Source organism: Bombus vancouverensis, chromosome 3 (genome assembly GCF_051014615.1).
Source record: "Bombus vancouverensis nearcticus chromosome 3, iyBomVanc1_principal, whole genome shotgun sequence".
In the NCBI taxonomy this organism is placed as follows: domain Eukaryota; kingdom Metazoa; phylum Arthropoda; class Insecta; order Hymenoptera; family Apidae; genus Bombus; species Bombus vancouverensis.
Genome location: NC_134913.1, coordinates 15,173,597 through 15,186,302, shown reverse-complemented (window position 1 = coordinate 15,186,302; position 12,706 = coordinate 15,173,597). Strand labels below are relative to the sequence as shown.

The 12,706-nt window shown below is 45.0% G+C and overlaps 1 protein-coding gene across 4 annotated transcripts in view; it reads left to right on the top strand.

Annotated features, from left to right (window-relative positions):
• The window catches only part of LOC117153858 (uncharacterized), a 35,889-nt gene that overhangs the window by 10,859 nt on the left and 12,324 nt on the right, over nucleotides 1-12,706 (top strand). Inside the window, exon 1 of one of the 4 annotated variants that reach the window (XM_033328314.2) lies at nucleotides 6,970-9,137. The exons of the other annotated variants lie outside the window; for them this stretch is intronic. Coding sequence (XP_033184205.1) covers nucleotides 8,569-9,137 — 569 coding nt within the window. The 5' untranslated portion in view covers nucleotides 6,970-8,568. Of the gene's footprint in view, nucleotides 1-6,969; nucleotides 9,138-12,706 lie in introns of those variants that run through there. 4 annotated transcript variants of the gene reach the window in all.

Here is a 12,706-nt window from a genome sequence, read left to right as displayed (position 1 = left end):
TGGCGATGCAGAGAAAACTTCGCGGTCTCGCGAGGTGTATGATAATACGCGATACAACAATTTGGTGCACGGTTCTCCAATTCCGAAAACGATTCTCCGGTGCATTGGAAACGTCGGCTTTGTACCTGGTGTAACGGGGACAAAGAAAGGATGAATTAAACATAACTTGGTACAACCGATCGGATGGTCATACTTTATACATTACTAACCACGCGACCATACGACAATACATCTGCTTGGTTTTTATTTTAGCACAAGGTGTTTTCTGTTGGCTCGAGACACGATCGCAAGAGAAGTATCGTGTCAATTTCGAAAAAATGATCGATAAGCGAATTTTTGTCAAACTACACGGGCTTGTCGAGGTCCAACGTTGCCTTATGCCGACCGAAAGAGTCCGAATGTCCAATTGTGGTAACAGCTGGGGTGATTTAATCAAGGATTATGTTGATTTAACTGATTCAATAAAATCGAAACGACGGAAAAGAAGATTAACAAGTGTATAGAAGTTATTTAAAGAGAAATTGATGGATGTTTCTGTTTATCTTGCGATGTTTCAATGCGTTTAACGCGTCTCGACGCATTTAATTCTCTAATTTCTTGCCAACCACGACTGTAAAAGTCCTATAGTTGGGAAAATTACGCAATTAACAAGCTCCAGATGGACGTACGTCGTTCGAATAGTACGAACGGTACCCGTTACTTAGTTTCTGAACTGGTAAATTCGGAAGATTTCAACGATCCGTCACGCGGTATCTAAACCAACTTGCTCGATACTCGCGACGTTATTATCGTGAAAATTTTCTCACCTGCGTTTCTTACTTTAGTCTTACTGTACGAATCGCCTATACGTATCTAGTGTATACGCGATGATCGATCATGTATTGGTCGGATGCTGTCAAGGTGACACAGCGAATAATCGCGCTGTCCACGAAGCCTCGAGCAGCCGTCCGGTGATTCGAAAGCATCTCGGTGATGACGGATTTGGGAAGCCACTCGAATTCTCCGGAGACTTGGACAGACAAAGTTGGCAGGTTTTGGCAGGCAAGCAGGCACAGGCAAGCAGCGCAGGCAAAGAGAGGGTGGCTTGGACTTTGGATCGGATGGCGGGTATTGATCCTAGCGAACCTAGCAGCGGGGTGGCCGGGACCCCGCCTCAAGGATGAAGGGTGTCTCCCCTTCTCTCGTTCCCTTTCGCTCGAGCCTCACAGTCACACCGGTGTTAAAGCGAGACGAAGATAGGAAGAACCACGCGAGTGGGGTGGTTGCCCCTTAAGAGAGAGGGGTGAACCACCTAGAACGCGCCCGTGTACCAAAGATACCATGCCTTAGGTCGGCGTAATAAGCGGACGAAGTGGTTGGAAAACGAGCCGAGAGGCAACCTGGAGAAACGATGAAAAATCTTGAGAAGCCAGGTGAGCCCACCAAAGCTTGCTTTCCACCGTTTCCGGCTAAATATGTAATATACCATGTTACACCGCGCCACACCGCCGCCTGCTTTCTTTTCCCGCTGCTTTCCCTCCGTCTCTTTCTACGCTCGTTGGTGAACCGCCGGCGACGCTTCTGCCTTGCCACGCGGTCAACGTAAATTTCACTCTCCCGCCTGGTTTGCTTCGTGCTGCTGAAACCACGCGTACGCAAGGAATGTAAGTTAACGCGTGGCTACCAACCACGTTCGATTTAACTCTGTTACGGAACCAATAAGAATTTTTCTTCATCTGGACGCGCAGCTTTTTATCAACGATAAGCTGGTCACCGTGGATCGTATCGTATGAAGCGATCGTGTCGTGATATTTTTCTATGGTAACGTATAGATATATTTTCTTGCGTGCAAATGCTTTGACCAATGAGTCACTACAGCCGGTATACCTCCTCGGTTGATTCGCCCGTGTTTATTTTTCCGATTGCTTGACCGCTGGCAAACAATTTGTTCGTTTGAAAATATGTCGATTACTAATCATTGGAAACAATATTATCACATAGATATAAATAGAGTTTATTTACGTCTTATTAAACATGTACACGTTAAGAATATAGGTTCTCAGTGTACGTGTGTTTCGTATTATATAGAATCCTTATATTTACGAATTTTAAAGTAACGTTGTCAAACAGAGGATGGAAAGATAGTAGGAAACTGATCGCTGGTACCATCTCAGCCGCCCTCGGGCAGAAGCTTTTCGATCCTCTGCGTGCACGGTGAATGCGTCGGAATACGCATGCTCCGCTGTTCATACTAACAGACTCATGTTCGAAGATGGGTTGGCACCAGTCACATCAAGTTCCGATTACGGTTTCTGGCGACACTGTATACATTCCCACAGTCGTGCAATTATTGCCGCCGTTATGACGGCGACGTCCATGTTCTAGCAATTTCGAGTTAAGTTCGATCAATAGGAATTTTAATGGAAACGTTCACCAAAATTCGTTGACATTTTTTTCTTTTGTTATTTGGAATCGAAATATTGATTAATACACCGTACGCCTTGCTTTACCGCAATTTGCTTTAACGTTTTCAAATTAAAAATCAAAACCTTGGAATATTCTGATAAGATTGAGACGTAACAACTGGTCTCGATAGAAATAGCAAAATTAAGAAGTAAATTAGCAATTCGTGTGCGTATAAGCGATTGTGTCATCAATGTCTGTCTTAATGATTTCGTATCGCGTTACACGATGATAGAATTGATTTTGACGCGTAAACGTGCCGATGCAAGAACACAATCGCGGCTAGACAAGCGGAGAACAGCGACGAAGGTTACAAAGCGACGACGTTGTACGACGTTGCCTATCGCGGAATACTTCCGTTTCTAGGAGATAACGGTGGAACAGATTAAAAGAAAAGGCGGTTAAAATTGCGTAGCTCGATTGTGGGCAACCCACGGCCAGACGAATCCTCTTTCGTCCCACGAAGAGGATTTTTCGATCTGTAGCAGCCAAGTTGCTGTGTAAAACGGCGAAAGGGAGTCGCAGCTGCGCATCCTTCTTGGTCGTTCTCCAGGCGGTCGTGTCTGGTGGCCCCAAGTTGGAGACGCCTCGGCTTATTTCCCTCCTGTGCCAGCTGTGCGGAGCGCCCGCACACAGCCTGCCCTGCTAAGACCATCCACGCAACAAAGATGAACAAAGACGAGGACAGACTTGCTGGCTTCTAATATTGGACGAAGAAAGAAAGAACGACCGTTCTAGCCGACCAACGGAGGAAGAAGCGAAAACGTGCTCTAGTAGCCGCGTTGGAGAGTGAGACGAGCGGCTGCGTATCGTCATGGAAAGAAGCGAGACGCGCAACGTCCTCTCTGTCTCTCTCCCTCCCTCCCTCCCTCTCTCTCTCTCCCCTCTCTCTCTCTCTCTCCCTCTTTCTCTCTCTCTCTCTCGCTCTCTCTTCACATTGGACCAAGAAAGAAGAGTCTTGGGACAACAAGGAAGAAAGAGAAAGGTTACCCTCGATCGTTTGATGGAGGGGTCAGGTTGCCACGGAGGTACGGAGGGAAGAGCGAGACCACCGGAAATCGGTCTGTCCTTATTTGAGAGGCCGCGTGAACCACACCAAAGTCTGGGCTTTCGTGCCTGCTTCTCTTTTCGATGGCTTCTCTTTGGCTCCACGCGGTCAAAAGAGTGAACGCACTGGTCACGCATCCAGACAAAAACTCTCCAGAGAACCACGCCATGAAGATGTTTCTGTTAGAACACGGTTCTGGTACCAGGACGCAGTCGGTTTCCGCAGAAGCGTTCCGAGAAAATCGTTGAGCCGCTGCCGAGAAGGAGAAAGAACGATTGGGAACGTGGGGGAGATACCTCGACGCGTTCGTCGCACTGGTTATACGATATCGCATAAGGGGAAAGATCCTCGTCGAGAATCGATGGGAAGCTGTTGCGTTGCAGGAGAACGTTTGTCTTGGAACTAGAGCGTCTACATCGAGCCTCGTCGAAGACCTTCTGTTATTGATGACAATACGGGAGATTATTTTTACTGCGCGCTAAAGATAACAACGAATAACTCTGATTTCACCATCATCGTCTGGTTCGAGTCGATAAGTTCAAAAATTCAAATTCGTTAATTCCGGGTGAAAGTAAGGATTTACAAGCAGCGAAAAGAAACGTTAACGCGACCATGAAATAGATCTTTTTTTTATTTATTTATTTATTTATTTATTTGCATTTTACAATTTGTCCAGTAGGACATTTGGTAAAATATTATAGCTTAGTGACATAGTAATATAGCATGTGAATGGCTACCCCCAGTGGGATACCATCTTCGAATTGAAATAGATCTGTACTTGTTCTTCATTCAATGAAGAAAATCTGTCTGTCGTACGCAGAACGTACTACATCTATAGCGATATAACTGGATGCCATTAATCCCACTAATACACGGAAGAACATACGTTATCTGGTACGCGTGTCTTGATTATCGAACCAAAATGACCGATGTGGTGAACCTAGTATCGCTGAGATTGTTAATTTGTTTCTCTCGCCCTTGAGAATCCTCCTCAGACCAGTTCCTTATCAGCGATGATATACATATTGAAAATCTAGATTCCGCGCATATGTGCAACCTTGCAAGCTTCCTCCGATCGATCCATTTAGGTTAATCGATCGACGATTATTAAATAACTTATAAGTAACTGGGACGCGCCTCTTTTTTCCATACAATAAATTTATTTCGCATTATTTTGGAATTTCGATTTAGTAGGAGGATTGTTTCGTTATTGTATACATTATTTGACATCTTAAGTTCTTTTTTATCAAAATCTAACATCATCTATGGTTAAACTTAGCTTCATTTGAAACCGGATCGGGATAGAGCTTTCTAAAAGTCATAAAAAAACAACCCTTATCGTATAAAAGTGCCTAAATATTCAGTAGAGCGAAAGCTTCTTTTTATACGTGTATTAATAATTTGCTGAAAAATCAATCTTTTCGATTTTACGCGTCAACGTAGGAACCGAGTCGTTCCATTTTATTCGTGGCTACAGCCACGTTCTAAGTAATATCTAGAAGCGTTGGAAGCATTTAAGGTGTTGCAGAGGCGAGGGATGTCGTGTGCCAACATCCCCGGTGATTCCTCGCTCAATGCCAGATCTCCTCCCCTTTTTGCTTGCTTTTTTCTCGAAGCAAGAGGCTGACCCTCCAGCATCACGATCTTCTTGAACAAATACAGAAATGTCCCAGAATCGTTGCTGCAACGCTTTCCTCCAACTTCGTTCTTCGACCGCGTTTCCTTTTTTGTCATCGGCCGCTCGAACAATTAAAATCGATTCGGATGATTTGATAGAGGACGTCGATCCTGGGTCGGTCGGTTCATGGAATTTTCTTGTATCCACACAATTAACCGGACTTATTGATCGTGCAGTTTCGGTTCGGTTGCGATCGAACGGGGTCAAGTTCTCCTTCCTTTGTGCCACATAAGATGCCATGAGAACCTGATTAGCGGCAATAGGAGAGGAATACTACTGTATTCTCAGATACGCGATAGAATCCCGTCGAAATATCGACACAAAGTGCGTAAAATGAAACAATATGGGCAAGGCTCGCCAGCATCGATTAGAACATCGATCTGGAATTAAAAAGTATTCACAACTTGAATATACCGGCTTTGAAATTGCGTGTTAACGATTCACGATTTTTCATTGCAAACGAATTACAAATTCGAATAAGAATAAAGAAACTTCTATATTCTTAGTCTCTTACGTTATTTCAAGTTTCGGCTACATCTGGTTATGGGAAATTGAGTGCTACGATACACAGCAGAGCTACAAAACTGTGCTTTCCACCTTGTTCGCCAAGGTGTTAAATCTATCGAATTCTTTTCTTTGCAGGAATTTATCCAATTTCTATTCGTTTTGGGCTTAAACTCGCGTATTTTTTACTTGAACTGATTTTACCTGCTATGGTAAAATTAAAAATAAGTATACAGGTGTATATACTATATTTTCTCTGCGTTATTTAAACGCGTTAGACGAAACGGTCTTACCAGAGGAATGTTCATTCATCGGCAAGAAACTTTCTACGAATGCTATAGTCGCTAAACAGTTGAATGGAATAATTAAAGGCTCAACTTTATCAACCGTTCACGTTTCTAAAAAAGTGTACCATTCGAAGACAAATAAACGTACTCGGAACACGTTCGTACGTGCGCTGACGTATTAGAAGAAGCGATCACACATTCGGAGAGTTCGATCGAAGATTCCATCGCGAGTGCTCTTTACTGTAATCGAACTCCTCGCTTCGATTATTTTTAGAAGGCCTCCTGTAGGACTCTGCGTCCCATCAGGGTCCTTTCGTAACGGAACGAAACGAAACGGAATTTTCCGTGGTGATCCCAAGCAAGATTCTACAATAGGAAACGTCTGCGATACGAGAGCGGAGGACATATTTCTTCCTTCCGATGATGACGGAGTTCTTCCGAGACTAAATTCGAGTCGACGAAGCACAAAGGCAAGATCTGATTCTCTTTAACGCTTAACGCGTGTTTGCCCAGTACTGGACAATAGTCGTCGTCGGTAGGAAGCAGCGGGTTCAGCATGCTGTCGCAGACAAAGCGAACGCGAACCATTCGTGGAGATGAAGAGAAAAAGAGTACGCGTAACCTAACGCCCCTGTGAGGACCAGGTTGAGGAAGCGCATCGTGGCTGAAGGAGAAGGGTCGCAAAGCGCACGAGAAGGACGGCGAGGAGAGAGAGGAGATCGGTAGCGGTTGGTTATACCGGATAACGGAGACAAGGAGGACCGCGTGGTTCGAGGGGTAGCGAACCCCTGAAGGACCCTAGCCGGTAGCGGTGACCTCCTCCCTCTTTTTCCCTGTCTCCCTGGTCTCTCTTCCTTCCAACCCTGTCCCCCCTCCACAATACTCGTCATCCCTGCCGCGACGGCATCGGAGCACGATCATTGGTTCACCGGTTTCACGCAGACACGAGGAGGCACACGCAGCTGCCACTGGCTGTCTCTTGTTCTACAGCCGGACCCGATCGGCCAGTCTGAAGGAGAAGCAGCGCGCGTTCAGTAGTTAGCAAGGTGTCTATCAGGAATACTCAGTGTTTCACATTACGGTCGTGTGTTACACATCGATAGTTATATTTATTTTTCAAAGTGTCACTATCCTCGTGGAAATTAGAACCGTCCGCGTTTCCGTTCTTCAGTCAGTTACAGAGGAAGACGTGACGGCAGCAGCAGCGATTGCCCCTTGGTGTTCTCTCGTGACTACCACGAGTCGTATATACTGACAAGTTCGGTGATTTTCGTGCTCTCTCGTCGACGATCGTCGTTCAGCCACCGTCATCCGTCGCCATCTTGACGATCCGCCCACCAATCAACGTCACGATCAAACAGCGCTGATCGTCACGAACGGAGAAAGGTACGCGAGGCGACACCTTCCGCCGACAACGCGGACCCGTCTCTCGCACGTGTTGCGGAAAAAGACGTATGCGGTACACACGCGTTTCCCCGATCGTCGTCGTCGTGTTGCTGTTGCTCTTTCTTCAATTTACAACTCCCACCCTCGTGCGGTGGACGGTCGATTTATAGGAGGCGCGCGACCGCGTGTGCGTGTGACGTTTTGAATTTGAGTCGTGAGGAAGTGGAGGCGTCTGCTCGAAGGCCTACGCACACATCGTTTTTTGGTACTCTGCCGTCCGTATTCCCTTTCCCCCTCCAGCCTCCTCGTTGTCTACTCCTCTCTTTCGCTCTTTGATATTCGGTCCCCTTCTACGTCGCTAGCCACAGTTCGCAGGGCGTCGCACGCAGGGCGGTACCGATGCCCTTTCGACCTCCCGCGGTCATCTAGAGTACGCAAGAGTGCTTCCGTCGCGTGACCGTCTCACTCTTGTTTCTCACGTTCTACGATATCACGGCAGTGATACGTTTACGCTTTAAGACTTTCCGCCTGCGACGCTCGTCCTTTAGGAAAGAGGCGATTCTTCCTCTATCGGGCCACACACGTGCAGTGTCTTAAAAAAAAGGAACATCCGAAGGATCCAACAGAAGCCGATCGAACAATTTGAACATCGAACATTTCCATCTTTGCCGCGTTTGTCAGTGTTCGTGTGGATCCATGCACACCCACGTGCGTCTGTTTTGAGTATCGAAGTGTCACCGATTCCTGGCAAAGCAGCTCAGCCGGCAAAACGCATCTAGTCACGCGTTTGCTACCAAAGTAAACGAAGTTCACGCCGTTAACGACGCTTCGTCGATTAACTATTGGAACAATTTCAAGAATCGTTCATCAGGAAGAAAAGGATTGGATCGCATCTGTTCGCACCGGAAGACTCTGGTTACCGACGCGTACATCGATCGCCAGAAACAAAGGATCGCTGCAAAACGCCCACTTACGCTCTAAAGTGAAAGAATAGTACTTCGTGTTGTTTCATGAGTTATGAGAGCAACGTTGGTGTTCTGGAAATCATGACATTGTGAAGATGGATGTTGGACGACGATAGAATTTCCAACCTTATCATCGAGGATGTCGTAGAGAGGTGTTATCGCGTGTTAGTTGAGTGTGCGTGAAACACTGTTGTGCGCGAAACACTGTGTGTGCGTTAATCATTTTATACGAAGGAGACAACGGATTAAGAGGTTACAATGCCGCAGTGCGCCGTGGCTACGTGCCGCAACAGTCATCGTCAAACCCGCGGTCGTTGTATCCGCTACCATCGATTCCCCCAGATACCGGAAGTACGCTCACGATGGGTGCGCGCGTGCGGTCGCGTGCCCCTCTCGAACGGCGAGATACCGTTCAACATACAAACTGCGCGTATATGCTCCCTCCACTTCACCAACGATTCTTATGAGAAGGATATGGAGCACCTTGTGCTTGGTCTTCCTGCGCGCAGTAGGCTGCGTCGTGGTGCTGTACCGACGATCGGCGTGCCGGTGAACGTGCAGCCGGTCACCAAGATGCTGGTCGAGGACGCGAAGCGCTCCCTCCTCAAGGTCACCCATGCTAAAATGCTAAATGGTCAGAAAGTGATCGGCAAGAATGGTCTGTCTGACAGTAAGCAGCAGCAGCATCAGCCGGCCACGGAAAGGCGGCAGCAGCAGCACCATCACCAACACCAACAACGTGCGAAGAGTGGCAATCAAGTGAACCAAGAGCAAAAGATGGCGGGCATCGACGTACTGCTTGCCCTCGGACTCAAACCCGCGCCACGGTGAGTCGTTTTCATTCGGTCCCAACGATTACGTTCTCGATAATGAATTCGAGGACGAATCTAGTACCGGAAGTGATAAAGCATTCTATTTGCTTATATTGTTTATATCTCTTCATGTCTCTTATATTATTCTTCCTTATTTGTATGTAACAAATTGTTATCATATTTCGTATCGCCTGTATATTCTTCGTTCCGTTGTTGAAATCGTACACGAGATTTCGTGTTACCATGTTTCTGGCTTTTTATTTAACGAAAGCAGAAACGTCGTTGTTTAAATGAAATAGTTAATCAATCGAGGTTAATAAAGATTAGCTTGCTAGCTGAAAAAGGAAACATTGATGATTATGACGTTTAGTAAGAGCGCGGCAACCAAGAAGACCTTCGGCGCGACCTCTGGTAGGAACGACGGCGCATTGATCCACAATCACGGATCACTCGTAACTCTCGCTGTTTTCTCTCGGTCTATGAGAACTACAGAAACTATAGTACGTATCACGAAGAAACTCGATGGTTCGGGTTTCCACTTCGAGTTTCTTCTTCGGGTCTTTAATTTCAAGGTCACGCTTCAAGGTCATACATTCGACTTTTTAAGAGAATAGGGACACTCGTATTAAATTCGAAAACGATATTACGTTTTCTTCGACGTTACGATCATTTTTTTCCATGAAAGCACGCGTAGATATAAATTTTATTTCGATTCGCAACGATAAAATTCAAGTTAACGGTGTACGATACGCGCGAAGATAGTTACATAATTTTTTACGTGCACAAAATAGCTATTACATGATTACAGTTAGGAAGGTCTCGTTAATTTTTCTGCGGTAACGTGATTCAGTTGCAAGCCTGTTACTGCTGGAACGAGAATACGAATCATGGAAATTACTCGAGATCGAATTTGTGTCGAAGTAATCCATCTAACAAAAGACAATTGCAAAGCTAAGATCATTACGATATTTTTAATTTCACCAGTTTTATAATCGAACGACGAAGAATTTTTAATCTGTCTAAAGTATATAAAACAAACAAGAATCGATGCCGTTAAGAAGAAGCTCGTAATTACGAGTAAGATTCGTTATCTGCTTGTGAGCATGAACGTAAGAGTACATTGTAAGTAACGATGTATACTGAGCTGAGTGGCAAAATGTGCGTAGGTAAGCGAGACACGAGCTGGAGAACGCGTCAGAAACACGGATGTTGGACGTCTTTCTACATGGTCTCCACTAGTTCGTGTTGACCAATGAAACTCTACGTCTTTATCTTTTTCCCTGACGCACGTGCAGATAATGCAGATAATTCTTCAACATCTGTCTTCGTTTTAAGCTCTTCTTGAACGTCTTGCCCCTTCCAGTTCGATCACATTTTTACACCTTTGATCCTTTTTACCTCTCTGTTTTCGTTACATTGTACTCGACCGGTTGATAAAAATGCTTTTGTTTTTACAAACAGATAATGCGTATTTGCTTAAATTTCATTTTGCGGGCATTCGTTATTTTCTTTTAATATCTTCGTCTTCACTGGGAAGATAAAAATCACACGAAATGCATTTTTTTGCTTGGTTTTAACGGATTCTCGTTGCCTCTTTTAAGCAGGTAGATGTAGTAGTTAATTTAAAAGTCGAAGAACGCGCAAGAGCGTTCCGATCTGAAAAACAAGGCAACGATCGGAGTGTTATCGATACTGAGAATCGTTATCGCTTCGGTCGTGATCCAAAATAACGATACGTGGAAATACTTTGTAGGTCTCTCGTAGACTCGTAGAACGTTTTCTACGATACTTTACCTTAAAGCTTGTCGCGTCCAGTGTATATCTATTCGCAAATCTGATATCACCAAGGACGTGTATTCATTTTCTCCCCTTCAATGTCAACTTACTTCTTTCGTTTCAGCATAATCTAATTAGGTAATTAATTTGCTAATTCCTCCGCAACTTCATAAACAATTATATAAAGCAGATATATCAGTTAAGAATAAACGTTTTACAGAATTCATTAAAACGCCGAAACAAGAAGCGATTCGTATTGTACGTAACTGTGCGTTGTTTTTTTTTTTTTTACAAATTTTATCGAGTTTCGATATTGAGCAACGAATCTACCATAAAAATTTCATAATTTTATGATTGACATAAACTACGAGTGGCATCGATGCGGGCAGTCGACGTTCACAGAGTGGCGAAAAGTATCGGCGTCGTTCGCAGGACGACCCGGTGAAATTGCACATGTTACATTGTCGAAAATCGGTCGACTGGAAAGAACGAGAAAACGATCGGCGACGACCCAACCATCTTTGGTACACAAACAGTCGACCAGGGTCGTCTCCGCGACGGCGGTTTGACCTACGAACGACCTCGGGCCGAGAATCGACCGTCCTCCTTTCGTCATTCCACCTCGTGATATATCGTCGTTTCTCGTAGAACGCCGCGTGATCTTATGTGGAAAAGGCGCAGAACCGGGCAGAGTTTCACGGCTATCCTCGTCGGTTCGTCCACGAATCCTTGAGCGTGCAAGGTTCCCCCGAAGAACCATTTGCATCATGGTCGTCCAATGAAACACGTGACTGGTTTTGGGAATTCCAACGCGGGCGAAACGATTTTTATTACCGTTCATCCTCTTAAATTAAATACCGGGATCAAGTACTGCATTTTGCAATTTCAACGAACCAAAACGCTAATGGTGCGCCGATCGTTATCTCTTCTCGGATATTTTCGAAGACGTGCTCGCCTTATTATCATTCGAAAGTGGTGACGTTTTAATTTCGTTATTGGATAACGCGCCATGCTCCCCGCACGCTCGCGCCGCGTTGCAACCATTTCTTTCAGCCTCTACAGTGAGGCCATTTTTTCCTCTTGACGATGGAATTTGAGGAATCGATCGTTTTTTATTAAATTAACGGTTGCTTTTTACGCGAAGGTAACGTAGGCGACGTTCGAGTAATCTTTACACCTAATAGTGAAATGTCGAGAGTACAGCGTCGTCAATTTCATACAATATCACTGAGTATTTCGAAAACTCGACGATCAACAATCGTAATGTCTTTCGCTTTATCGCGCATTGCTGACATCTATGGAAAACGATCCGAATTTCTTTTTTGCTTTATTTATTGGCGCAAGAACAAGGAAATGCAATGCTAAAAATTCACTGAAATCGTACGCCAGCTATTGGTCGAACGATGACAGAACTTTGGACTAGTCTAGACCTGACTTAATCTAATTCAACCTCTGACCGATGCAGCAACGTTCGAGAAAGGCCTTCGCGGTCAGGGACGAGACGACCGGCTCGTTTCTGGCAAATGCACCTAGCCTTGTCGAACATGTCCTAACATTCGAGCAGTCGTCTCGCTTTTGATACGACCGCCTCGTGATAGCTGTTTCGATAAATCGTTCCACTTTTCGACAAGCTCGACATTAAGAATTTCACTTGGAAAACTCGCTCAAAACTATCTACGTATATTTAATCTTTTTCTTAGTTATTTCTATATGCATCGGTTTCTATTTAAAGTAGAACATTCGAAACAATTTCCTGGCGCATTCGCTCTATCTATCTTTTATCGCTTTCTACTGGTTGTTTGTCCAAA